Source organism: Telopea speciosissima, chromosome 3 (assembly GCF_018873765.1).
Source record: "Telopea speciosissima isolate NSW1024214 ecotype Mountain lineage chromosome 3, Tspe_v1, whole genome shotgun sequence".
Lineage (NCBI taxonomy): Eukaryota > Viridiplantae > Streptophyta > Magnoliopsida > Proteales > Proteaceae > Telopea > Telopea speciosissima.
This window is the reverse complement of record NC_057918.1, coordinates 26,846,703-26,874,687: the sequence shown is the minus strand read 5'-3', so window position 1 is coordinate 26,874,687 and position 27,985 is coordinate 26,846,703. Positions and strand designations below refer to the sequence as shown.

The window sequence follows — 27,985 nt, the reverse complement described above, 5'->3', positions numbered from 1 at the left end:
TGTGCTCTCCCTTACAGTGTCAGAAAAAAAAGGGGGGCAAGACAAGCGGCAGTTCATTATTTTGGGTTTTGGCTGCGGGAGAGAGGAGAGAGGAGAGGAGCGGGAAAAGAATGAGGGAGAGAGGGAAAGCTGGGCAGCCATCGGTGGACGAGAGATACACACAATGGAAGTCTTTGGTTCCCGTCCTCTACGACTGGCTTGCCAACCACAACCTTGTCTGGCCTTCTCTCTCTTGCCGGTATGTCTCTCTTTCTTTCCTTCTAGGGTTTCTATACTTGCATTTGTCTCTTTCGTCCTTTTGTATTTTTTTTCTTATTATAACTGTTCTAGGGTTTAACATTCGTTTAATGTTTCTGATTCCTTACCGCTGCTAAACTGTTTTTTAGGTTTCAAATACTTATATTTCTTTCAACTTCTTTTTGTCCTTTTATATTCTCCATTTGCCTTGTTTTTTTTTGGGGGGGGGGGGGGGTTGGTGGTAGTGGTTGGGGGTTTGTGGAAGGTGAAGTGATGCACATTTTGCTGCAGAAATATTCGGCTTTTTACTCGTAGCTCGTTACGCATGCATACCTGGATAATTGGAGTTGTTCCATTTTAGAATCATTATATGTTTTACAAATAGAATTCAGCTATTTGTCGTTTTCCTCATTAGTATTTATTTGCAATATTCTTTTTTTTTTTTGGGAGGTGGTATAGAGAACGATAGTTCACAGAGTATTAAAGTTAGATGGCATTCGTCCAAAAAAAAAAAAAAGGTTAGATGGATGAAGTGGAGAGGTTTGCCCGGGGTGTTGTTTGATTATCCTATTCCTTTAAAACTTAAGTAAAATTCTATAGTACAGATGTCGGACCAGCTATGATATACGAGGTGGAATGTTGGGTAGTTAATAAACGGGATATAGCAGAACTAAGTGTATCAGAGATGAGGATGTTGAGATGTTGTGACAAGTAGGCAAAGGGTTCTCGCACCGTGGACGAGTGCGGGTAAAGAATCTAGTCCAAAAGTGTAGGATTAGATTAGCATCTTGGAACATTGGATCTTTAACAGGTAAGAATTTAGAATTAATAGATGTTATAAGGAGAAGAAGGATTAGCATAGCCTGTATTAATGAGATTAGATGGAAGGGCAAAACAACTAAGGAGTTGGACGACTTTAAACTTTGGTATACGGGGGATAAAAGTAATAGAAGTGGAGTGGGCATAGTAGTGGATAAAGATTTAAAGATGTGGTGGATGCTAAAAGATTTGGAGATAGGATTATACCATTAAGCTTATGTTGGAGAAAGAGGTTGTCAATATAATTAGCGTGCACCTCAAGTAGGATTGGATGAAAGTAGTGAGTTACAATTTTGGGAACACATGGATGGATTAGTGCAAGGTTTTAGTCAAGGAGAAAAGATAATAATAGGGGTTGATTTGAATGGACATGTTAGGAAAGATCGTAGAGGCTATGAAGGTGTACATGGAGGATATGGTTTTGAAGAGAGGAATGAGGAGGGGATCTAAATTTTAGATTTTGTTATGGCTTATGATTTATCCATTGTAAACACTTAATTTGAAAAGAGTGAGGAGCATTTAGTTACCTTCAAAAGGGGACATCTTTGTAGCCAATTAGATTTCTGCCTAACTAGAAGGTCTGATAGATCAGTATATAAGGACTGTAAGGTTATATCAGGGGAAAGCCTAACCATACAACATAGATTAGTGGTCATGGATATGTGCCTCACTACACAGAATAGTAGGAAAGGTGAACTTAGTTCCCCTAGGATAAGGTGGTGGAGCTTAAAAGGAGATCCTTTGAAATCATATACTGATGAAGTGGTCAAAGAAGGAAAGTGGGACTTTGAGGGAGACACTGATACGATGTGGAATGAGATGACTACTTGTATTAAGAAGGTTGCTAAAGATGCCCTAGGCGAATCGAAAGGAAAACATCATTCCTCTGGAGAGACTTGGTGGTGGGATGATGAGGTTCAAACAACCATTAAGACTAAGAAAGCTAGTTTTAATACACGACAAATGACTAAGGATGTGATGATTTACAACGGTATAAATTTTTCAGAAATGAAGCTAAGAAGATCGTGGGAAAAGCAAGAGGGAAGAAATATGAATATATTTATAACAATTTGAGCACAAAGGAAGGGGAAAAAAATGTTATTTATAAGTAGCTAAAGTGAGGGAAAGGAAGATTGGAGGTCTTGATCACATTAGATGTATTAAAAGTGAAGATGGTAAAGTACTAATAAGGGATGAAGATATTAGGAAGAGATGGGAAGGTTTTTTCTGCAGCCTACTAAATGAAGACACTTTGAGTAATAGTATTGTGGAAGATTGCATTACCCATCAAGACACCACACGTTGTAGATATATACGAAGAATTAGAGCGTTTGAAGTAAAATAAGCTTTAAGGAAGATGAAAGTAGGCAAGACACAAGGCTCATAAGTGATCCCAATAGAAGTTTGCAAGAGCTTAGGAATCTGTGGCTTATCTTGGCTAACCAAATTGTTTAATAAGATTATGAGCACAAGGAAAATGCTAGATGAATGGACAATTTAACTATAAAAAGCTTATGACAGAGTCCCTAGAGAGTTAATCTAGCAAGTACTAGTGAAGAGAAATGTTTCAAGTAAATACGAGGACATAATTAAAGATATGTATAATGGTGCAGTGACAAGTGCTAGAACTGTGGGGGGCCAAGGCAACGTTTGAGGTCTTGGTATCTCGTTTGGCTTTGGTCAGCCAAAAAACCGAGTTGTCTCGGTAACTCGGCGAGATCTTGGCCGAGTTGGTGCATTTTTTTTTATGTCAAATCTTGGATTCTTGGCCCTTGGTTTCGAACTTTCGGTGGCCATATGACCTAATGCTCATGTAATTTGTAGGACAACCTATTTTAGGCCCTATAAACATGGTGGAACCCTTAGTTTTTAAAAATCACACCCGAAATTGTAGTTTGACTTAGGACCCTAGGTTGGTAGTGTACGCTGTATATTTATGTATACTAATATGACCTATTCCACACAATCTTTAGTATTAGAACACAGATAATTCAAGTAGAACAACTTAAATACGCAATAGGAACGAAACGACATCAAATTATGAACCATTTCATAAATTATACATCTAACATTATTTTGTTATTTATGAGTCAAATATATTTTGAGTCAACATTTAACAATACACGCCAACAACCTCCAAGTACCAGGTCACCCCTATCCCTATACGCTCATCCTAATATTGAACGAGTGCCGGGCCTTCCAAGTTCACATCTCCTCCAAGGAAGGTTGTTGGGCAGCAAATATCCTCCAAATGTTGTTCTTGAGCATCAAATCCAAGTGTTCTAAGCTTTTTTTGGCAAGATTTGGAGCAAATAAGTGATTTGGAGCTGTTTTCTTTCCAATTTGGCGAAACAGTTGAGTTTACCGAGAATGGGAAAAGTCGAAACATTGTATTTATATAATTGACTTTGTGATATTTCGTCGATATACTGAAATTTTAGCGAGATACAAAAATTTCGGCTAAGAAAATGTTTTCTTTTATTTCGCACCCTATCTCGACTCAACCCAAGTCGAAATTGAGAAAATTGCCGAGATCTCATGAGACCTTGAACACCAGGCCAAGGTAGTGAATTCTGAATTACAATTGGGTTACATCAAGGATCAGCTTTAAGCCCTTATTTGTTTGCACTTATCATGGATGATTTAACCTGAGACATTCAAGATGATGTTCCTTGGTGTATGTTTTTTGCTGATAATATTGTTTTGGTGGATGAGACAAAAGTAGAGATTAACGTCAATTTGGAGTTATGGAGATCAACCTTGAAATCAAAAGGTTTTAAGAAAGTAGAATGAAGACGGAGTATATGGTGTGTAACTTTGGTTACACTAGGATGTATAATGAGGTGGTTTAAATTGATGAGAGGGAGATTCCGCAATCCACAGAGTGATTATTTTAGGTATCTGGACTCAATCATAAATAAAGAAGGTGGTATGGAGGATGATGTTTCACAAGGAATTAAAATAGGATGGATGAAGTGGAGAAGTGCATCCAGAGTGTTGTGTGATCAGCGTATTCCTTTAAAATTTAAAGGAAAATTTTATAGGACAGTCATACGACCGGCTATGATGTATGGTGTGGAATGTTGGGTAGTTAAGATTTAAGAAGCATCATATAGATAAATTTAGTGTAGCGGAGATGAGGAAGAGTGGCAAAACTAGAAAGGATAAAGTAAGGAATGATCATATTAGAGCTGGTTTGGGAGTAGCTCGGATGCATGATAAGCTACGAGAAAGTCATTTGAGGTGGCATGGCCATGTTCAACGGAGGCCTTTGGATGCTCCAACACGGAGGAGTGATTTGATTCAGATTGAAGGAACTAAAAGAGCCAGGGGCCGACCTAAAATGACCTTAGGAGAAGTGAGGAAAGACATGCATAACTCAGGCATTGTATCAAGTATGACCTCAAATAGAGCTGATTGGAGGGCAATGATCCATGTAGCCCTTCCCATTTAGTTTGGATAAGGTTGAGTTGTTGGGAATTGCCACAGTACATGATAAGCTGTGTGAAAGTCGTTTGAGGTGGCATGGCCATGTTCAAAGGAGGCCTTGGGATACCCTAGTACGGAGGAGTGATCCGATCCAGATTGAAGGAACTACAAGAGGCAGGGGTAGGCCAAAAATGACCCTAGGAGAAGTAGTGAGGAAAGACATTCATAGCTTAGGTCTTGTATCAAGTATGACCTTGAATAGAGCTGAGTGTAGGGCAAGGATTCATGTAGGTGAGATATTGCTGAGTTGTTGATGTTGCTGTGTTTATTTTTTTTTTTTTTCTTTGGCTTTGCACAGATCCATGTAGCCAACCCCATTTAGGTGAGATATTGCTGAGTTGTTGTTGATGTTGCTGTGTTCCTTTCTTTGTACTTGTGTTTTTTTTTTCTTTGGCTTTGCATGGATCCATGTAGCTGACCCTGTTTTGTTGGGAATAAGGCTTAGTTTTTGTTGTTGCATAAGTTTTTTTTTTTTTTTTTTTGGGGGGGGAGATACTAGTAAAATATTGTGTTAGGTTGTTTCTCTTGTTGTCTGGTACTGTTTGTTGAACCCTTGGATTGCTGAGATCCTTCCGTTTTGAAGTTTGAAATACTGATGCCAGTTCATAGAATTATCTGGGAACTACAATTGTGTTGGTGATGGCCTGAGAATTAATAAGCCAAATTTAAAATCAGTTGTGGTTGCGCATGAAAATACTGGAAAGAAGATTAAGATAAACATTTGCTGTATGTGAATGTGAAGGAAAATTAGTATGTATAGAAACCCCTTTTAATGCATTAATGATCTGGGAATATCTGAATGAAAAATACCATTTCTTAGCTATATATTCTCAGTGTACATGAAAGAAAAGCATTCACTTATGAATGTATGGATATGAAGGTGATTCATAACTTGACTGATCAGCAAGCTTTGGTCATTGATGATTGGGTCCATTGGGCAATTTCTTGGACCTTATGGCAGGAGAGTACTGGCCTTTGATGGTTGCCATGAACCAGTATTTAGAGTCAATCAGAAGACTAGTTAAAGGCAATCGGGCTTCTCTTTGGAAATGTATAACAAACTTAAAAATCATCGACACTGGGATAAAGTTCAAAAAAATAAAAAATAAAAAAATAAATTGACCTTTATATATCCTCTATCTAGCGACCATAGAGGGATTTTTTTTTTTAATTACGTAAAATACTTTGACTTATCAGAAAAAGTACATGTGTAACTAAGGACCAGCTTGACAATGATGATATTGCAACATATACAATCTATATGGATTTTTTATTAAACACAATCTTTCACAATATTAATAATCTCAAATGGTTCAGTAGAATTGTCTATTACTTTTAGATAAGGAGATATTTTTATCGGTAACGAGAACCCAGCTGGGGGCACTAAACTATTTCGTAAATTGTTATGATTTCAAAATCTTAAATGATTTTTATTGTCTGTCAATATGATAGGTACAAGGATCCATCTGCCTGTCAAATGAAGTTAGACAACCGCGTACTATTCTAATACTGAAAATTTACCCATCAACTGTAAGTCAGAATTCAAAGAGAGTTCTCAAGAAACGTGAGTGTTGTAGAACAGAGTATGATTCAATATCGCACATCCCCCACCCAACCACCAGGCCTTCCAAATGTGGAAAAAAATGAAAAAGAAAAACTTGAAACTCAAATAGGTGTTGTAAATCTTTCGTTTCATAGGGTAAGATGAGTATGTACTTAATTTATTGTGCCATGATTGTCCTTAGGTCTCTGGATGATGTTAAACTTTACCAATATTGCTTTTTTTTTTTTTGAAATAGGTAATTACCAATATTTTGATATTCATTTGTCCTCCATTCTGCTTTCTATTAGGTGGGGACCACAACTTGAGCAAGCTACATACAAGAACCGTCAGCGTCTCTACCTTTCTGAGCAGGTTAGTGGCCTTGATATAAAACCAGGCCTTCTCAAGGCAGATTTTTCTATCCCCCTCTTTCTTATTTAAGGTTGCATGCTTTTGTTTGTCAGGTATTTGTTTTGTTATTTGATCTATCCTGGTACGCGGTAGATTATGATGAAATTTTAGAAATATATAGTGCAGGTTTTTAGGGGGCAGAATTACATCAAATTGTTGTTACATCTCTAAGATTGTAATGTTTTCAAATTATCCGAGAAGTACTTTTACTCAATTTATGGATGATGCAAGTTCAATGGTAAAGAGATAGAGATGAAGATATTACTTCAAAATTGCTCAAAAGAGAATGGATGCCCCCTTCATTGAACTCCCAATATTACCCCTCCCTCTTATCCTTAGTCCCTTATTTTAATTTTGTTCCTAGATAGCCCTCCACTTTTAATTATAATCCTTATTCTGTCCTCCTTTTATTTTACCTTAATAACCCTTTAAGATGTTGTTTTATTACAAGTTTGCCACTCCCCTTTGAAAACTTGTGGTGATAAATTATAGATTTACCACTCCTTTGTAAGTTGGGTATTTGGAATTTGGGAGGGCCCATAGTGAATCCAACAGGATATTTTGACCCCGGGAATGCATTATACATAGGGCTGTAAACGGCTCGGATTCACTACTATCCGAATCCGAATCTGTTTAACAAATGCACTATCCGAATTCGATCCGATATCCGACGGATATTTAAATGGTATTACCGTATCCGAATCCGAGAGTTTATCGGATATCCGGATACTATCCAATCCGATAAACTATCAGATCCGATAAACTATCCGATTCATGAACAATTACACTTATGGATTTCCAACCCCGATTACCAATTTCCGTCTCCGATTACTGATTTCCGACTCCGATTACCGATTTCCGACTCCGATTACCTATTTTATTAAACTGCTGCCTATTCTTAGAAATGTGTTATTTTGTTCTTTAAATTGGATTATCATTAGGTTAATGGATAGATTGATCCTGTTATCTTCAAATCAAACCTCAAAAATAGATTGCACCAACAGAAAAGAAAAGAAAAGAGAAACAAAAAATCAGTTTGTAAATTTGTAGGAAAAATGGGTCTATAGTGATAACTCAGAAAAGGAAACACGACAATGGAATCCCTTTAAACTAAAATCTGGAAAAGTGGGGAAGACCAGATATTTAGACAACAAAAAAAAAAAAAAAAAAGAGTAGGGAAAATGAGAAGTGATGGAATAGAATATTTCTGATAAGATTTGATACTAACACTGCAAAAGAAGGTGTCGTTCTCATTCTTTTGGGATCTGGCTTGTCTGGTTCTTTACGAGATTCATCAAAAAGCCTCTTAGCCGCCATCCTTGCTTACTGAGAGAGAGTATTAGACAAAGGAGAAGGAGAGAAGGAGAGAAAGAGAGATTATTGCTCAAATTCTAAGCAGAAGAAGAAGAAAGCATTAGCAAACGATTTGGGTCTTTGGGGTTTGTGGGTGTTGCAGCTTATCTATCTTCAAGAGTGGGAACTGAGACCTGCGAAGAGAATATAAATTATGTAAGGAGAAGCATTAAAGAATTGTTGAAAAATGAAATTTCTGGGAAAGAGGAAAGGAAATAACTGGGCAGGATCCATCCCAATTCCCAATTCCCAATTCCCAACCCATATATGACTTAAGGCTTCCTGATGTAATCTTCCCAACGTCACTCTCCTCCACACCAAGTCAAGTCTACACCTCTCTCTCTCTAATAAGTGCTTCAGGAATACTGAACTTAACTCGCTTCTCTTTTACAATTTCCTCTCCCGCAGCAATACTGACTTAACTCGCTTCTCTTTTACAATTTCATAGGGAATTTGAACAATTCAAATTCTGAAACTGAAATCTCAAGAATGCATTAAGTTATACCCAACAAAACTATTTCATTTAGAAACCCAAGTAATAACAACAGAACAACCGTGCAATCAAGTATTTTGTGTAAAGGAGCAATGCAAACTAAAATACAAATAAGAAAAAAGAACAGAACTTCCAAACCATAAACCATTACCCTCTCATAAGCCTATCTTGATAAAGCCTAAATCTCTACAAAACCATGATATGGTGAAGGCAGAGAGACAGAGGATGCTAGTTTATGTAAGATGGGGGCAATTACTATTACAGTTTTACTCCATTGAACAGCTGAACTCATTCTATATGTGTAAAAAAAATCATCTACAGCAGCCCCATCTGAGCCATCTCCCCAACCCCTCCCCCCTCTCGACTCCAATAGTAATCTATTCTCCGTTTATGTAAGATGGGGGCAATTACTATTACAGTATTACTCCATTGAACAGCTGAACTCATTCTATATGAGTAAAAAAAATCATCTACAGCAGCCCCATCTGAGCCATCTCCCCAACCCCTCCCCCCTCTCGACTCCAATAGTAATCTATTCTCCTTTCATTACCCATTTACCCCCTGCTGTAACCCTGTAACAGCAAATTCAAACAAACAAAAACACTCAAACGTTCACAGCAAAACACTCCTCCCTTCGACTCTCATTCCCACCCAATTCCTTGACCCCAAACCAGATAACTTCTTCGATTTTCACTCCAAATCACCCCACCCATTTGACTTAAAAAAAACCCACTGTCGATTCCCAGCACAAACGCTCACCACCCCTTTTTTTTCCATCTGAAACTTTGATCAACCCATTCGGCCATTCTACAGTTCGACAAGTGAAAAGAAAAAAAACAGAAAAAAGAGCAAAGAGATGAGAGCGAGAGACAGAATCAAGAGAGAGATAGTGAGATATGGAAGAAGAAGAAGAATTGTATACCTAATTGGTCCAGAGCAAGAGTCGAGGGGGTTGTGCGAGTGCTGTTGCCGTTGCCATTGCCGTTGCTGCTAAGAGTCGAAAATCAAGAGTGAGTGACCAGTGACCTTGAAGCGTGAGGGTTGAGTGCAGACTGCCGGCGCCGTTGAGAGCTTGAAAGTTGAAACTCAGACTTGGGAAAGAGGGAGGAAGAGATTCAAGAGAATAGGAAGCCCTAGTATTAGGTTAAGACTTAAGAGTTTGAGTGATATTACAAAAATAACCTTATAAAATACAAATAATAAAGGTAATAGTAATATTGATATGTTTTTCTAAAAAATATTAAAAAATCAAAACTTACAATCGGATAATAAATTATCCGATTATTATCCGACTCCGAATAGAACTATCCGACTCCGAATCCGATTACCTTTCGGACGGATTCGAATATTATTCGGAAACCAGAATTTCGGATTCGGAACCTCTTCAACGGATTCGAACTCGGATCGGATTCGGATTTTCGGCTATCCATTTACAGCCCTAATTATACACCTCCCCCCCAACCATAAAAGCTTGCTTTAAATTTCTGGTAGAGCTAATTTTTCATGAGATACGAAAGGACAGAATGTTTGTTCATTATTCTAGTAAGAATTCATGGGTTGGTATAACATATCTCTCCTGATATTACTAGTTTGCCACTCCCCTTTGAAAACTTGTGGTGATAAATTATAGATTTGCCACTCCTTTGTAAGTTGGGTATTTGGAATTTGGGAGGGCCCATGGTGAATCCAACAGGGTATTTTGACCCTGGGAATGCATCGCACACTTCCTCCCCCCCCCCCCCCCCTAATGTAGTCCTAGATAGGTAGGAGACCTACTAGGAGCCAAACAACAGGATCAAATAACAAAAGGGGCTGCTGGTTCGAATGGACAGCACTAAGATTTAGGTCAATTCCTAGGGTTTGGGTTGGATATTGGGAAAGGGGTTTTTAGGGTATTAATGGGCAGGTCTAGGGGGTCAATATAGTAATAAAAGGTTAGGATTTGGATGAGTTTTGAAATTCTGTAACTTTGGGCAGAATTGAATTTTAGGGTTTTGGGTTTGGGTTTTAATGGAGCAAGGAGATGAAGGGGTTAGAGTGGGAGTTTGGGGCTGAAACTTGGATCGAGTGTCAACAATGATGTAAGGGATGTATGCTGAAAGTTTGGTTTGAAACTGATGGACAGATTTGGAGTTATGGAGGTTTTCTAGTAGAAGTAGGAGAGAGGGGTAAAAGACAATTGGCTGGGTGGATGGTGCTGAAATTTGAATCGAGTCTCTCTTAGGGTTTGAGGAAGACTTGATCAAATTTTTAGCAGATTCTAATGGTTAGATTTGGCTGGGCAAAATTCTCACGAAAATCACCTTGTATGTGACCTTCTAGAAGGAAGAAGAATAGTTGCAGAATTTCTTACTTGTTACAGGTCTTCAATGGCAACAACTTTGAAGATGAACAATGGGGTCTCCCGATCTTCACAATGCAAGGAGATAAGTAGCAGCCCTCCCGATCTTCACAATGCAAGGAGTCGATTGGAGATCCACCAATCCTTTCCACCTTGAGATCCACAAGGATATACACTCACAAGAGCAGCAACAATGGGAACAAGCATAAAGCTAATTTTTATTAATCAAATTCGTGTTCAATATATCGCCCCCTTAGAACCTTATATAAAAGACTCAAAATTAGACTTAGACACTAAAAAGGAATGGCCTAACCCAATCCTTAACCTATTAGCTAACTTAAACTGACTAGGAAACTAAAATAGACTAAAAAAAGAGTCCTAATGACTTAAAAACAACTTAAACTACTTAAAATAAAGAAGATTCCCTAGTAGCCAATAGGATATAAGAACTTCTTAGCCAATAGGATCACTTCACTTAAATTAGACCAATTGAACCAATTGGATGCAACCAATTTAAACCGGTTCAATTAAAAACACACAATAAAAACTAAGTATTGGGCTAATCCCGTATGCAACCTATGTACCCCTATTTTAGGCCCAAAAAAGTGGCCTATTACATTAGAAACCCATGGGATCAAAGGTCCAACATGTATGTAACCCAACCCTAGACTTATTTCTAATGAAACAAGCCCTATTTCTAGTAGAGCTAATTTTTCCTGAGATAAGAAAGGACAGAATGTTTGTTAGTTATTCTAGTAAGAATTCATGGGTTGGTATAACATATCTCTCCTGATATGTTTAATGGTGTTGAAAATTTGAGCTCTTATTTTTGTGTGCATTAAGCTACTTATTGTACTTTCCTGTTCAGGAAAGTTTGATCAGGAATGAACAAGCCCTCTTGTTGTGTGTGTAATGTAAAAATTGCATATGCAAGTTTAGTGAATTCATTTATCTCTGGTGGTACTGAATGCTTCTATTGATGTCTCATTCACGTACTTTTTCAGACTGACGGCAGTGTTCCAAACACACTAGTGTTAGCAAATTGTGAAGTTGTGAAACCAAGGGTTGCTGCAGCAGAGCACATATCACAGGTGAATTCATGTTGTCTTCTGAGTTTCATGTAAATTTTTTTCCTGTTCATTTTTCATTTCATCACCCATTCTATATTTTTGTCTTAATGATCCTGTTATTTTTGTTTTGCAGTTTAATGAAGAAGCACGCTCTCCCTTTGTAAAGAAGTTCAAAACTATTATTCATCCTGGAGAAGTATGGAGCTAATTTATAAATTTCTGTTGTGTGTTGAGTTCATTTTGGTGGTCTGCATATCTATGGTTTTTGAGATAGAATGATTGTCCATGACTTTGGTACTATTGTAAAACTACCGGCTCATGGTCCGAATGGTTCTTCTTCTTGAAGACTGGTTTGAGCACTCTTTGGTTCTTGAGTCACCCCCCCTGTGGGCGGCGGCCCCAGTGGGGTGATATAGCAAGGGGAATGTCTTGGATTTGCAGCATCAATAGTTCAGCTTATTTCTCAGTTTTAGAGAACCAAGGATGACTGATGGATGGCTTCCAACTAAAAGATTGCATGCGAAGAAAAAGACAAAAAAGGAAAAATCTTGATCATGTAACTCTGTTCAATGTGATTTTTGGTAAAGCTAAAAATTAAATGGGATGCATGGAACAGTGGGTCTTGGACGTTTTATTCTGGGATATTAGGCAAGGTATCGGCACCATAGACCAATATACTTGCTCTAAAAGCAACTTATAGATGGGATTTGGGAAAATTCCTCTTACCGAATTGTACTCATAAGTACAAATCAAATTACTCTATTCTAGAATGCTCAAAACTATCAAACCTGGGTTGGTTGTGCCCATTTTGGGGGCAGGGTGCCAAAATCATGTTCAACCCGCCTCTTTTTTGAGGCTGGGTCCTTGTATAGGCAGTTTGACTATCTGGGGCCAAGCATTATCTTCTAATTATGAGTGTACAGATTTACACAGAGTATCGCATACACAATTACACATGCACCAAAGAAATTAAGGTTTAATTTTAAAATCTCTCCTTGGAAGTGTGATAAAATATTAATTCTTGCTGTTGGATGCTGCTGAGTCAACTAGATGCTCTAATAACAATCCAGATTTTGTTTTCGGCTTATCTACCTAATATTTAAATGTGATTTTTTAAATGGAACGTGATGGATTAATACTTATTACGATATCTATCAATATTCTTGATGAATTTTTATCACAAGATAATAGCAAAAAAATGCAAAAAACCAAATTCTCAAGATATAAGACTAGGTCTAATGATTTTTGCACTGTCTCAGTTCTACAATGTAGAATCTTTCTATTCAGAGTGGAGACAACATTTTGATGCAATGATATTTTTACGAAGGTCTTGTTACAGGCCCCAAGCCTATTGTATCCTATGCCTTGTAATGTAGTTGGTATTAGATACATGCAAATTATTTGACCTGCTCTATTACATCTTGGAGGGGCAAATGTGTCTGTGGAATAGTTTTGAGTAAATTTGTCACTGAAACAGTTTAAGTGACCTTGTTAGGCAACTAGGGGATCTTTTAAAATTAAACATAGTTTCTTCATTAGAGATGCTGATAGGAGCAATATGGGGAGAAGTTGCTCCTATAGATGCAGGTATGCAGTTAGTTGATGGAAAAGGATCAAATTTTCCCATTTAATGTTAGGTAGCATTGTGATTTGTGCAGCCATTCTGCTTCAGTAAGTGAAAAAGACAATCACTATCTAATTGCATCTTAAATGTTTGCTCCAATTGGGCTACTTGCATGATTTTACTTTCCTATTTCTGGTTGGTATTCTTGGTTTTGACTTTTAATTGGTGTTATGACTCTGCAGGTGAACAGAATTAGAGAACTGCCGCAAAACAGTAAGATAGTGGCAACCCATACTGATAGTCCGGATGTAAGATTTCTATATAGTAGTGTTCCTACTGTAAAGTTTAGTTTACGAATCTAGTGAATCATGTAAACATACATGCAATATTTTTGTTTCTGTTCATTTTTAAGTTTTCTGTAATAGCATAGTCTGATCTGGCTTAAGGTATTGGGATTGTAAACCAGGTTCTCATTTGGGACGTTGAGGCTCAACCTAATCGTCATGCGGTCCTGGGAGCTGCAGACTCTCGACCAGACCTGGTTTGTTTTAGTTAAACTCTGTCCGTTGCAGGATTTTGTGCTATTCTTTTCAGTTTCCCCCCTCTTTCCTTTGTTCTTTGTGGTTTTCCTGTTTCTCCCCTCATTTCATCATGTCTGACTAATGGTTGGTAAATTATTGTATATATAAATTTGAGGTTCTGCCTAATTTTAGGCTGCCCTGGACAATATGGACCCTTGTCCAGCCTTGGTCTATTTGTGATCAGCAGTCACTCCTTTGGGGGATTTTATTACATTTATATTCCTGTGGAAGAGTATAAGTTCATCCTCCCTGTGAGAACTAAGAGGACCAATCTCACCCTTTTTTATCAAAATACATTTATATTCTTGTCTTTCCTTTTTTGGGAACTCTCATTGTGCTCTTGGATGCCTTTTTTGCCAGGAAGATATTGTGTCTAAACACAAGATGAGGTCTTCACCATTTTGTTTTAGTTGAATAGTTGATAACACTGGCCATCTGATTTGTCATTTATTTTCTGCGAACTTGAATGTCTTATTTGTTTTATTCTTCTTTCCTTTTGTCTTGGTATAGTGGCAGTTAACGTAGGAACTTGTCACCTTGCAGATATTGACTGGACACCAAGATAATGCGGAGTTTGCACTTGCAATGTGTCCAACTGAACCTTTTGTGCTATCTGGAGGTTGGAGATTTTTCCTTCCTGATGGTTTCTTTTTCTGTCTTTAATGCAGAATTGTTCTCGAACTAGTAAAGCTAGTGAGAGATAAATCGCAATAGGATCGCATATATGGACAAACCAATATTAAGAACAGTATTAAACCTTTTCTTTTAAATTTTAAATTTTTTTTTTTTTTAAAAACATATGAAAGAAGAAACAAGAAAAAATATGGCCAAGGCTTCACCACCTGGCTTGCGGAAATTGAATCACTACCATACCCAACCTACTGAACCACCACAGTAGGGTCTGATTGGAAGCACCACCAAGTGGGTTGTAAGTTGGAACTGCATCACCACAGTCCAAATGACAACATAACCACTGCACCAACAAGGCCAAAGCCAAAACTCACTTATTTTTCCCCCATCGTTAGAGGGTCTACGGGTCTAAGGCTCTAAGCCCCTTCTCCTTTATTTATTACTTCATAGAAACCAACATAATAGGAAACCTCTAGTATGGTAGGAGGATCCCTTACAATATTAGTCTTCCTTCAAAATAGAAACTATCTAGAACATTATAATACATAGTTGTGAAGGCGTCTCCTAGCCGTCCAGGCATCTTGGTCACTTAGGCGATGCCTTGAATTTTCTCTCATTTCAATGCCTAGGATCTCCTAGACGCCGTGACAACTATGTTACTAAATAGAAACTATGGCTGGATTGTAGCATATCTATTAATCTATCTGAACCTACAAAATAGAAAGTAAAGAAGCCACAAAATGAAATCCACAATCTATATAGCAGCTGGAATATCTTTAACAGAATATTCTCCACTCAAATCTCCTCTCTATGATTTCCATCGGTCTTCCTATAATCTCATAGTAGATGGCCTTGAACAGATAAAGTCCTCATGTTTACTGAATGCATAATTATATGGCATGAATTTCATCATGGTATCCATACTGCCAATTTGGTAAGGTGGTAAATCTGATATCTGTTGTTTCTCCAGAGTGGATAGGTTCCTTTTTCTTCCCATCACAGCATTTGGTTCTGGCTTTGCCAATCAATTATCTAATTTGTTGTCAACACTTCTTATGGCAGGAAAAGACAAGTCAGTGGTCTTGTGGAGTATTCAAGATCATATCTCTGCTTCAGCCACAGAACCAGGATCTGCAAAATCTCCAGGGTCTGGAAGCTCAAGCATTAAACATACCTCAAAGGGTGGTGATAAAGCTTCAGACAGTCCGTCTGTTGGACCACGTGGTATCTATCAAGGGCATGAGGATACTGTTGAAGATGTGCAATTCTGTCCTTCAAGGTATATGGCAGTTACCTTGAAATGCTTCACCATATATAGAGTTTAATATGGACTAATCTCGGTTTCACAAACGCTTATGTTGTACTGTTGTATCACCAGATGGCATGTATTCCTGCCACCAGGTTTATTTGGAAGTTTGAATATGAAGGATTATGGAAATTGCTGACCCTTTGCCTGTCTACAATTTCTCTCCCTTTCTCCCTTTGTCGGCAATTTCCCTGCAATTCTTGTGATGTTTGCCTCTGCAACTCTCTGTATCTCTCTCTGTCTCTGAAACTTTCCTGCAATTAATCTTCCTTGCATCCTCCAGCAGCCAGGTTTACTGATGGGTGTCATCTCGATTCTCGGGTGATTAGAATCAGTGTGTTTGAATGATTTCAGGTTTAAATGTTCGAATTCCATTGCTTAGGGTTTCACTTTCAATTTTCATGGCATTTCTGGTGATTGCATCAGAGAGGAAGATAGTCTTTAAGCTTTTAAAAATGGATATTCTGGACAAAGGAAGGATCTGTTTTTGACAAAACAAACGGTCACAAGGCCCTGAGCGAGCTGGATTTTATGTCCTGTTTCTTGTTATGGAGTTCTTCATTTTAATGAAGTTAATTGCATGCGTGTGTGTGAGAGAGAGAGTTTTTCCCCTTGGCTAAAATTGTTTCTGTAACTTTGCTGAAGTGTGCAGGAGTTCTGCAGTGTGGGTGATGATTCTTGCCTTATACTATGGGATGCACGAGCTGGCACTAGTCCAGCCATCAAGGTTAAATTGTTTTCTTTATTTGTTTTATTGTTAATAATCCCCCCTTCTGCTCTTGAGAGTGCCTTACTATAATCACAAGAAACTCTACTTTGATGAACTTCAAGGATATTTCTGTCAATGAACGGGGTTCTGTCTTTCTTCTTAGTAGTTCACATAAACCTTCGGCTTCTTCGTTCATTTGTGATGTTATTATTTCCTGGTAGTAGCACTTCTGATGAAGTATGTAGAGATATATATTTAGTCCTCGAGGAGAATTTTTAAAATACGTAACACAGTGCTCTTAAAGTATTGAGGAATCTGGTATTTAGAAGCAGGAATACCCTTTTTCTATTTACATTTTCACATCATTAATGTACAAGTTGCTTAACTAGATTTAATTTCAGTTTTTCTGTTTAATTGTAAACAGTTTTTACTATTGAGTTGCATAACAGGCATCTCTCTCTCTCTCTCTCTCATAACAAACGTCCTTGATAAAGTAAAAAAGCAATAGACAATTCAGTTCATCTTTTTTGCATATTTTTATTAAAATTACAGGGAATATCTTGGGTTTGAACAGATAGGACTTGTTCTCAGGTGATGCAGATCCAAGTATCCGCAAGAAGAAGCAGCCCTAAGATTAGGGCCTAGTAGTTGGAGCCTTAGTTTAATTCAGCCTTAGTTATTTCCTATATTTAGTTTTAGTTTAATTCAGCCTTAGTTATTTCCTATATTTAGTTTTAGTTTAATTCAGCCTTAGTTATTTCCTATACTTAGTTTTTTTTTTTTTAAGTTTATTGTAAACTTAAATTGAACCGGTTCAGATTTAAGTGAATTAATCCCATTGGCTGTTTCTTCTTATTTCCTATTGGTAGTTAGGGAATCTTTTGTTTTAAGTGTTTTAATTCCATCCCTTCACGATTTTTAGAGGGAGAGTTTTTTAGATTTGTATTAGGATTGGGCCTTAGGCCATATTATTGTATTAATACAATTGTGGGAAGGCTCCCGACAATATTCAGATTTAAAAAAAAAAAAACTCTTGTTTGCTGCTGCTATTTAGCTCCACATGAGTGTGCCTTGTGAGTAATATCAAGGTTGCCTTGTGAGTAGTATCAAGGTGAAGGGATTGGTGGACTCCGATCGACTCCTTGCATCTTGTAGATTGCCATTGAAGAACCTGCATATTCCAGTAAGTATTTTACAGTTATTAGTCATCCCCTTCTTCTTCTAATCCTCCAGCCTAAGCCTACTTATTCCCAATTGATTCCCATTAAACCTTATCTCCATTAAACCCTAGAATCCCTGTCCAGCCTTTTTCCACCATCAGATTCCCATCAAATTTGGATCACAACCCCCTTTCACCTCACCCTACACTCGATCCAGGTTGCTGCCCCAAAACATCAACCAAACCCTAATCCCCCATTCCCCCCTCATCTCCATTAAACCTAGAAACCTTAAAAGCTACCCAGAACAATCCAACCAAGGAAATCTGTCCAAATTACAGCCGAACCTGACTGCTATTACCCCTAACACTTGACCTTAAGCCCTCTCCCAATTTCCAACTCTAAACCCTAAAACTCACACTCTCCTCTTTGCCAAAACTCGAAACCCTAACCCTTATTTTTCTAAATTTCAATTCTTCACTTAAACCTTACCAACCCTACATCATTAGGTTCCTAAAAACTTGCCTAGTTTATTCAAATAAGATTCAACCTTTTTACCCTAAACCTAACCCTAATTCTGCCACAATTTCCCAATTCTGTCCCAATCGGCCAGCAAGTTGTGAGATCCAGATTTGCTTGGCTTTTAGTAGACCCTTGTCTATCTAGTACTACATTATCAGGTCTCCCGCCCCAATGATTTTTCACCTGCTGCATGTCAAATGATTAAGACCTAATTATGTACGATTGTGTGGGTCCCACCTTGAAGTTCGGGGAGACCAAAGTCAGCATTTTATATGACTTCCAATGTTCTGATCTTTTTCTTGGGTGCTTTTGGGACTGTAGTTAATTTTTTTTTTTTAAATCATTCAAGTAGATGAACATGTTGGAACCATTTGTTCTGGTGTCTTTTTTTCAAGGTAATTTATTAGTTTGTACATGCCCAAATAATGATCACAATCTACTTGTCATGTCTCAAGGGGAAGGTTACCAGAACTCGAGGCCTATATAGTGGTCTCAAGTTTAATAACCTGAGGTACTGCCAAAATCATTTATGTGAGAACATAAAGGAAAAAGATGTATGGGAAATGTCCATTGGTTACCCTGTTGTAGCAAATGGTGTATTTTTAGAAAATATACTTTCATAATAAGGTTTTTTGTTTTTTTTTTTTGACAAATAGAATTACCAAAAAAATAAAAAATATATGATGCATCATGTATCACATTTCCTCAATTATATAGTATTGTTTGTTTCTTTTTACCTTATTACCAAAAATAAGAGGTATGGCTTTTAAACTATAAACCAGGCTTATCTATGTCAAATATTAGGTATTTGTGTGAGCACGGAAGTTTGGTTGAGAAAAAAAAAAAGTAGATTTGGTTGTTTATTTATTTATTTTCCGTGGGTTTAATTTATGAAATTTTAAGGGGCTAAAGAATTAAGTGGTAGCTTCTTATGTTCCTATTGACTGCGATGGTGAATCTTGTTCTTTTTCTTTTTTCCCCTAATGCTCTAGAAACAACTTGGTTGGCACTAATAAAATGATACTCCCTCTGTCCACAATGATTGTCCTCTTTGAAAGATCTCAAATTTTGTGGGTGCAGCTGTTTCAGTGTTTGATTTAAAAATTGCTTTTGTTGGGACATTTGTTCATGATTCAATGTTTAATGAAATCTTGTTGTTCTTCTTCCAGGATAGCTGTAATGTGATTATGGGTTAAATGGGATAAGCCCCTCAGTATAATTGCCATTCTGTTACATCCTCCCCCTCCCTCTTCATCTTTTTTCAGATGCATTGAGCTATACTATTACTTTTATCCGACTATCTGATTCCCCCCCACCCCTTGCTTACTCAAATTTTGATATTGATGTTCTGTTGTCTGTCATTTTGTCTTCGTGGCTAGGTTGAGAAAGCTCATAATGCTGATCTTCACTGCGTTGATTGGAATCCACATGATGAAAACCTTATTTTGACAGGGTGTGTGTGCTTATTTTGGTTCTTGCAGTTGGCTGCTGCCATGTTTACCATATGGTGTCAATTAAATTTATAGGGTAGATATGTTGATCCATGTAAGATTGATATTGTACGTTTCTTAGATTGGGGGCTCATGAAAATTTTCTTTTTGTTGCCTGGAATTTTAATTCATTACTCTTTCTCTACAGGTCAGCTGATACGTCTGTTCGTATGTTTGACCGTCGAAACCTCACTTCTGGTGGTGTTGGTTCACCCATCTATAAATTTGAGGGTCACAAAGCGGCTGTTCTTTGTGTGCAGGTACTTGATAATATTCCTGGGTTAGCTTTTTATTGTGGCATTTGTCATGTTATTTTTTAAGTTCAATGCATTTGTAGCTTACCCCCCTTCCACCCACAAAAAAAACCCCTTTATAGTTTGGTTGGGCATTGTATTATTTTATTAATATGGAATTTATTAATTTTGCAGTGGTCGCCAGACAAGTCATCTGTTTTTGGCAGTTCTGCTGAAGATGGTTTCTTAAATGTTTGGGATCATGAGAAGGTACAAGAATTTCACTGTTCATGTTTGCATGACAGCCGCATTTTCACTTGTTATTGGGCGTCCCTTAGATATGTTTTCATATACTGCATACAATTACAACCTGTCTTTGCTCCATGGATACAAAACACCCAAGCTTTAGCACCTGGTGCAACCCGGAAACCAAAGGGTTCCTCTGCAAGGTCCATCCATGGATGGTTGTCCACACTTAGTCCATCCTGTTAGAAGGCTATCAGCTCTTTTAAAAAAAGTGAAAATTAAAAGCTATCAGCATTTTATGCCTCGAGCAAAACTAACTTATGGAATGAATTATTGGTGCTGCTTGTCAGATTTTATGCTAATTGCCATTATGGGGCCTGAAGGGCCTGATAAGAGTGATAATGGCTCATTATGTACGGTATCCATTGTAATTTGGCACATGGCAGACTTGGAATGGGCAGGTCCATGTGACAGGAACCCACACCCATCTTACTGGTCAGGTTTTGAACTTGGAACTCATAGTGGATTGGTTCCAAAAAAGTGAGTCGACAGTGAGTATATTAAATGCCTCTAAAATCAATTACCATGGTACATGTAATTTGTGACTCCTTAAAAGCTTTCATAGTTGTTTCTTGTAAAATTTGACTAGTGAGATAGGTAGGGGTCCTCTGTCACATAGGCCCAACTGCTTCCATAGTTCCATCCATAGTTATCAAGGCGTCTAGGCTCCTTGGTCGCCTTGGGTGCCTAAGCGGACTCCTTTCCTCCTTGTTGGTGTCGCCTTGATTTTCGACCCTCTCCAACGCCATGGTCGCCTTTCCGCTTTGATAACTATGCTTCCATCCAAGCCTGCCATGTGCAAGTAATGTTGTATGCCCTACGCAAACAATTCTTCCTCTTGGCCAGTTAGGGGAAAAGTTTCTCTTGGTGAGTACATACCTAAAGGTGAATACTTAGGTGAGTGATGTGGTTCTGCCATGTGGAGGGCTGATGTGGCCAATTCAGCCATTGAATGAGTAGAGCACTCCTTGGATGGTTGCCAATTTTCGCGGCTCATCTTAACTGAATGGTCAACAATCTAATTGATTTTCGTCAAATTAGTAGAGGGCTGATGGATTAGCCATTTGTCATATTTCGGAGCCAAATTCAGTTATATGACTCTCCATGTATTGAATCTTTTCCTTACCGTGCAATAATCACCAAAATTGAATTGTTCATTGCGCGATAGGGTGTAATGCTTTAGTGATTGTTATGTGGGCAAGCAGATGCCGATCTGCCTGAACTGCACCACATTTTTGTACCAGCAGCTTCATCTACCTCATGGCAGGTCAGGTGAACTCAAATGTTAGTGTTAGTGACAGGAAACAGGTGGACTCACCCTCCCCTGCTTTTGGTCAAGTTTATGTACAAATAGACTGGTATGTATAAAAAAAAATTATTGACTGGAAAGAAAAATAGAATATACTTCCTCAAATACCTATAGCCTCTAACAACGTCTTAAACAGTCCTCAAATATATTCCCTCCCCTGAAATAAGGGATCTGGACCTGACCTGCCTGACCCTTGAGGGGGTTACAGATGATATATCCATGACAGGAAATAAATAAAGAATTTACTTCCCTAAATACCTACAGCATCTAGCCTCTAGCAATATCTTATAATATTTCTCAAGTATATTCTCCGTGCTGTTAAATCTGAGCTCAGATTTGGACTTCCCAATAAGAATTGTCATGTCTAGACTCTTGAAGGTTTTCCTCCCTGTATTGGAAATTTGCATTTTGAACTCTATGGGGACGTGAAGTTGAGTCATTCTGTTCACCATGCTTTATGTGAACTCCTTCCCTGTGCACAACAAGTAGCCTGATTTTATTTACTTGAAAAACCTAGTAGCTTGTTTTATCCAAAACCTAGTATGTAATTTTGTTACTTCTTAACCTTTGGGTTCATTGGCATCCTATGGGCTCTTGCTAGTGTCAAATGAACCTGAAGTTAGTGGGACCAGTATCACAGAAACTGATTTCATAGCATATTCCACTACTTCATGGCTGATGACCATTGTACAGGCTTGTAGTTATTCAGGGATACTTGGGTATGTGAATTCCTTCCCATCTGAGTTTTTCAATTCTATCAATAGCTGCATGAGTTCACTGCCCTCAGCTCCAATTGGTCCATTGCAACTTCTTCCCTTCAAGCTTTTCAACTTTGGTAGATCGAGTGGTAGGATAGAGAAAGCTGCCTGTTCTCCCTGGTTGCACATTTTCCCCTTTTTTCTTTTCAAGGACCTAGTTCTAACTTTCACTTCCTTGGTTCCTTTGGCACGATATATTTAAGTGTGTTATCACATTCTAAATTCTAATACCCCAAAAAAATTGCATTATGCTATAAAAGGTTTGGAGTTCTGTATATGCTTGGATCAGATGGAAACTGAATATATTGATGAGGCTCTAATTTATTATTTGAAAACCATATATCTGATGTGATTAGGAAGAAACTGACAATTCAATGCTCTATATCATGTTTCAGGTTGGTAAAAAAAAAGATCGTGTTGGTACAAGAATGCCAAATTCTCCTCCAGGCTTATTTTTCCAACATGCTGGGCACAGGTGTAAAGCTTTTCTTCCCATATTTGCATAGTTCTGGCTTATAAATATGATTGCTTGTTTTTCTTCTAATATTTATACATGTATACAAGTTACCCACTCATAGGGATCTTAACTGGTTGGATTTGGTACTAACCTGAACCTGTCCTGGTTGATCCAGGACCAACTTGGGTTTTGCTCCAACCGGCTGATGGGTGGGACAGGACAGGGCAAAAGAACTGTTGGGTAGCCCCTGGGCAAGAGCTAACGTAATTTTTTAAAGCTAAGAATAAGATTAGGGATATACATAATTGTGTATTTGGCTTTACCCAGACTCACCATGGCTTCACGGTATGAAGCTCAACCTGATCCAATCTGAAACCCTATCAGGGCTTACAAAGTTCATCCATTAAGTGACGGGGCAGGGTTTATGTGTGTGATCATAATGTCATGGATCATATGACGGATCCTGGGGATTTTGACCCATGACTGGTTTTGAAGCCTTGATCAACTGCAAACTGGAGAGGTGACAAGATTTGAGTGCTGATTCCTGTCCAGTGGATTTGTGTGTTTTTCTATAAGTAACTTAGGTTCAAGCTCATGACAAGGAATGAGCTCAAATGAACTCTAAAGAATAATTAATTGGACTTTTTATGTTCTCTCCTCTTTCTTTGACAATGGGTTGTCCCAGTTACTTGTTTGGTGGGTACATGAATGCCATATTTTGCCATGTCATGCAAAGACTTTCACTGTGGTTCTTATGAGTTTCAAGTGTAGTTCTTTGTCCTGGACATTCGTTTCATCCATTAGAATTATTGGTTAGAGATCACATGTGATTAGAAAATATTATTTGTCCATTCCAACTTAGCAAGCTGAAAGCCCACAAGGTAGATTCTAAATGATCTTAGCAGTGATGTGATTTATGAGTCATCCACTGTACCAGCAGTTCATATTCTCTCTGATTGATAACTCAATAATCTTAAAAGGCAGGAATCCAGTATTTTGCATCTTGTTTAATGGGTTGGTATTCAACCTACGGAATGTGGAAAACCTAGATGATGAACATCATTTATTATACACACCATAAATGGAGACGTTATAGGAGGGTTGGGATAGTTTAGCTTCAATTATTTTCTTTTTTTTTTTTGTGTCAAAGGAATAACTGCACTGTGGGGCTAATCTTTTCTTGACTTCAGGCGGGTATGTTTGTCGTGCCATTTAAAAATTAGGAAGAAGAGGTACTATTCATGTTAGTTCTGTGCACTGTAGTTAGAAGTGGGTATTTAGGGGCTTTTTAGTTCTCTCTCAGCTTTATGCGGAGGGTTGTGAGTGCTAATATGCTTATAAAACTATGAAGTGGGCTGTTATAAATCTAACCACAGATTATTATTGTTTTTTTTTTTCTTTTGGATAGGCAAAAAAAATTGTCAGAAAAATGCATTTTGGTCAGTCGGTGGATTGATGAAAGCGAAAAGGGTCAAATGATTCTGGGTAGATTTTTCAGTAGCGAGTAGTGTTGACCCACTGTAGTGCCTGGTTGGTTGACTGTTCAACTGGTTCTATGTGGGTCTGACTGCTTTTGGTGTAATTAATGAAAGCTGTTTGTGGAAGGGAGGCAAAAAATGACATCTTTACTGGGGTTTTGCGAACCTCAAGTAGCAGTGAAATTTGGTCTTTGGGATTGGTGCATTTGCGGGATCTTAAAGATTTGGAGTATCTTCTTGGATGTAATTTGACTTCAAAATTTATTGTACCATGTGTACAATGTTTATTCTAGTGGAAAATTGTGCAGATTTCATGGTTTATATACCACATTTCTTATTTTATGCTGGAGTTTGTTTGGTGATTGATAATGACTGGTTTTACTTTTTCCTGCATTTAGTCTTCGTAGTGTTTTTACTCATGAAACAATTTTCAATGAATTTGACGTATGCAGGGATAAAGTTGTTGATTTCCACTGGAATGCATCTGATCCATGGACAATTGTTAGTGTGTCTGATGATTGTGAGAGTACTGGTGGAGGTGGGACATTGCAGGTAATGGGCATTTCTTTTCATTCCACAATGCATGTCATTTCAGCACTAGTTTCATCCCATAAATTTATTCTGTAAGTGCAAAGTGCCGCTTCCATTTGACCCCGATTGTCTCTGTCCCATTTTGATCTTCTTCTCCAATGATGTTGATTCCCTGGCCTACTAGTATGCTGTTCAGTCTGCAATGATTAGCTGCCTGCCAGAAAAGTTGATTAGCTATCAGTTTAATAAATGCTTACTTCATATTATATACTGACACTTTTTGTATGGCATGCTATTTCTCTTCTCCTATTCCTTAAATTTTGATCACACTAGCATTGCACCTGTGTGATCCAAGGGAGTTATATTTTTGTTTGGGAGGGGGGGGGGGAGTTAGATATATATATATATATATATATATTGGAAAATTACTGTCCCCTCCCCAATATTTCACCTAAAAGATAGTCCCCTCCCCTGCATATTAAATAATGACACTCCCCTCCCCTAAAATGGAAATTTTCTACCAACCGTACCCATTCTGTGAATAAACACTGTTAAGTGATGCCATCAACGTTAATATGTTCATTTAAACCCAAAAATACCGTTATATAGTGTGATATTTCAAGATTACCCTCCATAATAATAAGAGAACTAAGTGAAATGAAGAAGAACTTCTTCGTTCAAACTCTCTCCGGCAAACCCATGTGATTGAAGTTGATACCCTCCCAATACCGCCCACTAAATAATATTCTTTCTGATGGCAGTATTGTGGACTCCAGGATCAAAAGAGAAGAGGGTTCTCAATAGGGTTCCACACCATCTCTTTTGGCTAACCAGAAGGTCTCTCTCCTTGTTCAATCGTTCGGCCATAGGAATATTGAAGAGATTGCGTTGGTTCCACAGTATATTATTGAGGAATTTCCCCCAGAAAATGGAGTCTCAAAGGACCAAGCTTCACTCTTCAATATTAATGGTGATTCCCTCGACAGCCCAAAACACGCTTCCCATCATCAATTAGAAGCTCACCTCCTACCTATGCTACAACTTTCTTACCGCAACACTCGGAGATTGAGGGATAAGCAAATGGAGTATTGGATGGTTTGAAGGTTCACCGAGATGGGAGTAGAGGTTTTAAGAAGAGGGGAGAAGGGTTGGGCACTAATGGTTTAGGGTGATGGCTGAGGCGATGATGCTTGGCTGCGATTACAGGTGATTGCGAATGATGTCATTGCTGAGAGCCACATCGATCCCTGGATCTGATTCACCAATTGAGGTACCAATCTTGGTACCAACAGAGGATTCAATTTCACCTCTATTCTTCGACTAAGTCCAGGATGGGTAAGAAAATAGAGGAGGAGAAAAATATGGGGGAGTAGGTGAAATGGGGTTGCAGCTGGTTGCAGGAAGAGATAGGGTGGAGGAGGAGAATAGGGACGCGTTGAGGATGCAGGGTGTGGTGGCTAGTGTCAGAGGAGAAAAATGGGTTGCAGGTGAGGGAGAGAGGAAAATAGAAAAAGAGAAAACGGAAACAGGGGCAGTTGTTTCAGTGAGTATAAATAAAGGAAAATGGAAAATAAACAATGTCGATGGATTTGGGATTGGGTTGCAGTGTATAGGAAATAAAAAAAAAGTGTAGAGGAGGAGATACGAATTTCTGCTGCATAAAGAAGATGGGAGATGGAGATGAGGGCTTGGGTTTCAGTTTTGTATGGAGGAAGAGATGGGTTTACAGGTTTAGGGTATCAAAGAAGAAGAAAAAGAAAAGAAGCAGAGGGGAAGAAGAGGGTTCGATTAGCGGCAGCCATGGAGTTTGGAGGTTTGAGCTGGGTTTCCACATTAGAAAACGGAGAAGATGAGAGATGAAAGGGATAATTCAGTGGGTTCGGCCATGGTGAAGTTGGGGATTTGGTCGCTGTGGTAGTTAGATGGGTGGAAAAGATTGGTTCGATCATTGGTGAGTTTCAATCCAAGAAGAATCTTTCCACTTTATGACAATGGTGTTCTGACGTTAGCAAGGGCAATACCGGTGGTGAAGGTGGTGATGTTTGGTCACTCAGAGGTGTAGAGGGATGGGGCGGGGGAGGAAGGAGGAAGAAGAAAGAAGGGCATTAGGTTAGAGATTCTATCCCATATTGGTTGGGCTGGGATGCTGCCAATCTTTAGCTAGCCTGAGTTAACTACAAACCCACCACTCTTACGCAGCGCAGTGTGACTTTGGGCTGAGGTTACCCAGCCCAACTAACTTGAATACATTTTTAAAATTGAGTCAGGTTGGCTCGATTCACATCATCCATCAAGTTCTGATATTTTTTTTGGGGGAAAAGAACGCAACCTGGTCGCGTGGCCCACGTAGCTCCTGTGCCTAGACACAAAAGCACGCAAAAATACCACACTGCCCCTATGGAAGGCGGAAATCCCGCCCAATGCTTGCACATACACTCCCATTGGCCAGCGTGCGTGTGCAGGCTCTAGAGGCCCAGACAGCTATCTCTTTCCCTTTTTTTTTAAAAGAAAAAAATAGTAGATATTGTATTTTCTGTGTGTGTGTGTGTGTGTGAGAGAGAGAGAGAGAGAGAGAGAGAGAGAGAGACTTGAGTACGTGGAAAAGATATACTCCCTTATTAGAGCCATCAATCAAGGGTACTTAGTGAACAGTCAGATCTCTATTAAAAATTGCAATTGCGTGTTAGCTTGCTGAGCTAATTCATGTTCTCCAGCATTGCTTTTACTACCCTATACACCAGGCATATGATCTTTGTCAAGTTCTTTTATTCATATACTCACACACACACACACCACATGCATTCTGATTCATCCTTCTTTAATTCTTCCTGGTTGCTAGTTTTGGTCTCAGGGCTTGATAAATGATTCTCTTTGCACAGATATGGCGCATGAGTGACTTGATTTATAGACCAGAAGAGGAGGTTCTTGCTGAGCTGGAGAAGTTCAAATCGCACATACTCTCGTGTTCATCAAAATCTGGAGATTGTAAATGAGTGAATTCCACAAGATGCTTAACTTCTTGGAGCCATAACTTGTATGAAACATTTCCGTATGGTCAGAGGCAATCTCAGATCTTCCTTGAGGGTATATGACTATCCTCATCTAAGACCATAGACTAGAATGTACTTGGTGTAATTTAATGTGCTTTGTTAGATATTTTAGCTGGTACAGTTTTCTTGGTAGTGTATTGTTAACTTT

At 38.4% G+C, this 27,985-nt stretch overlaps 1 protein-coding gene across 1 annotated transcript; it reads left to right on the top strand.

Annotated features, from left to right (window-relative positions):
• Positions 1–36: 36 nt before the first annotated feature.
• Positions 37–27,985, top strand: LOC122656095 (WD-40 repeat-containing protein MSI4-like). Its single transcript, XM_043850535.1, has 15 exons — positions 37–238; positions 6,397–6,460; positions 11,691–11,777; positions 11,890–11,952; positions 13,563–13,628; positions 13,787–13,861; positions 14,445–14,520; positions 15,594–15,810; positions 16,483–16,564; positions 19,605–19,678; positions 19,864–19,975; positions 20,144–20,218; positions 22,717–22,796; positions 24,709–24,808; positions 27,667–27,985. Exons 1-15 carry the CDS (start codon positions 111–113, stop codon positions 27,778–27,780), a joined length of 1,413 nt encoding a protein of 470 aa, XP_043706470.1. The 5' UTR covers positions 37–110; the 3' UTR covers positions 27,781–27,985.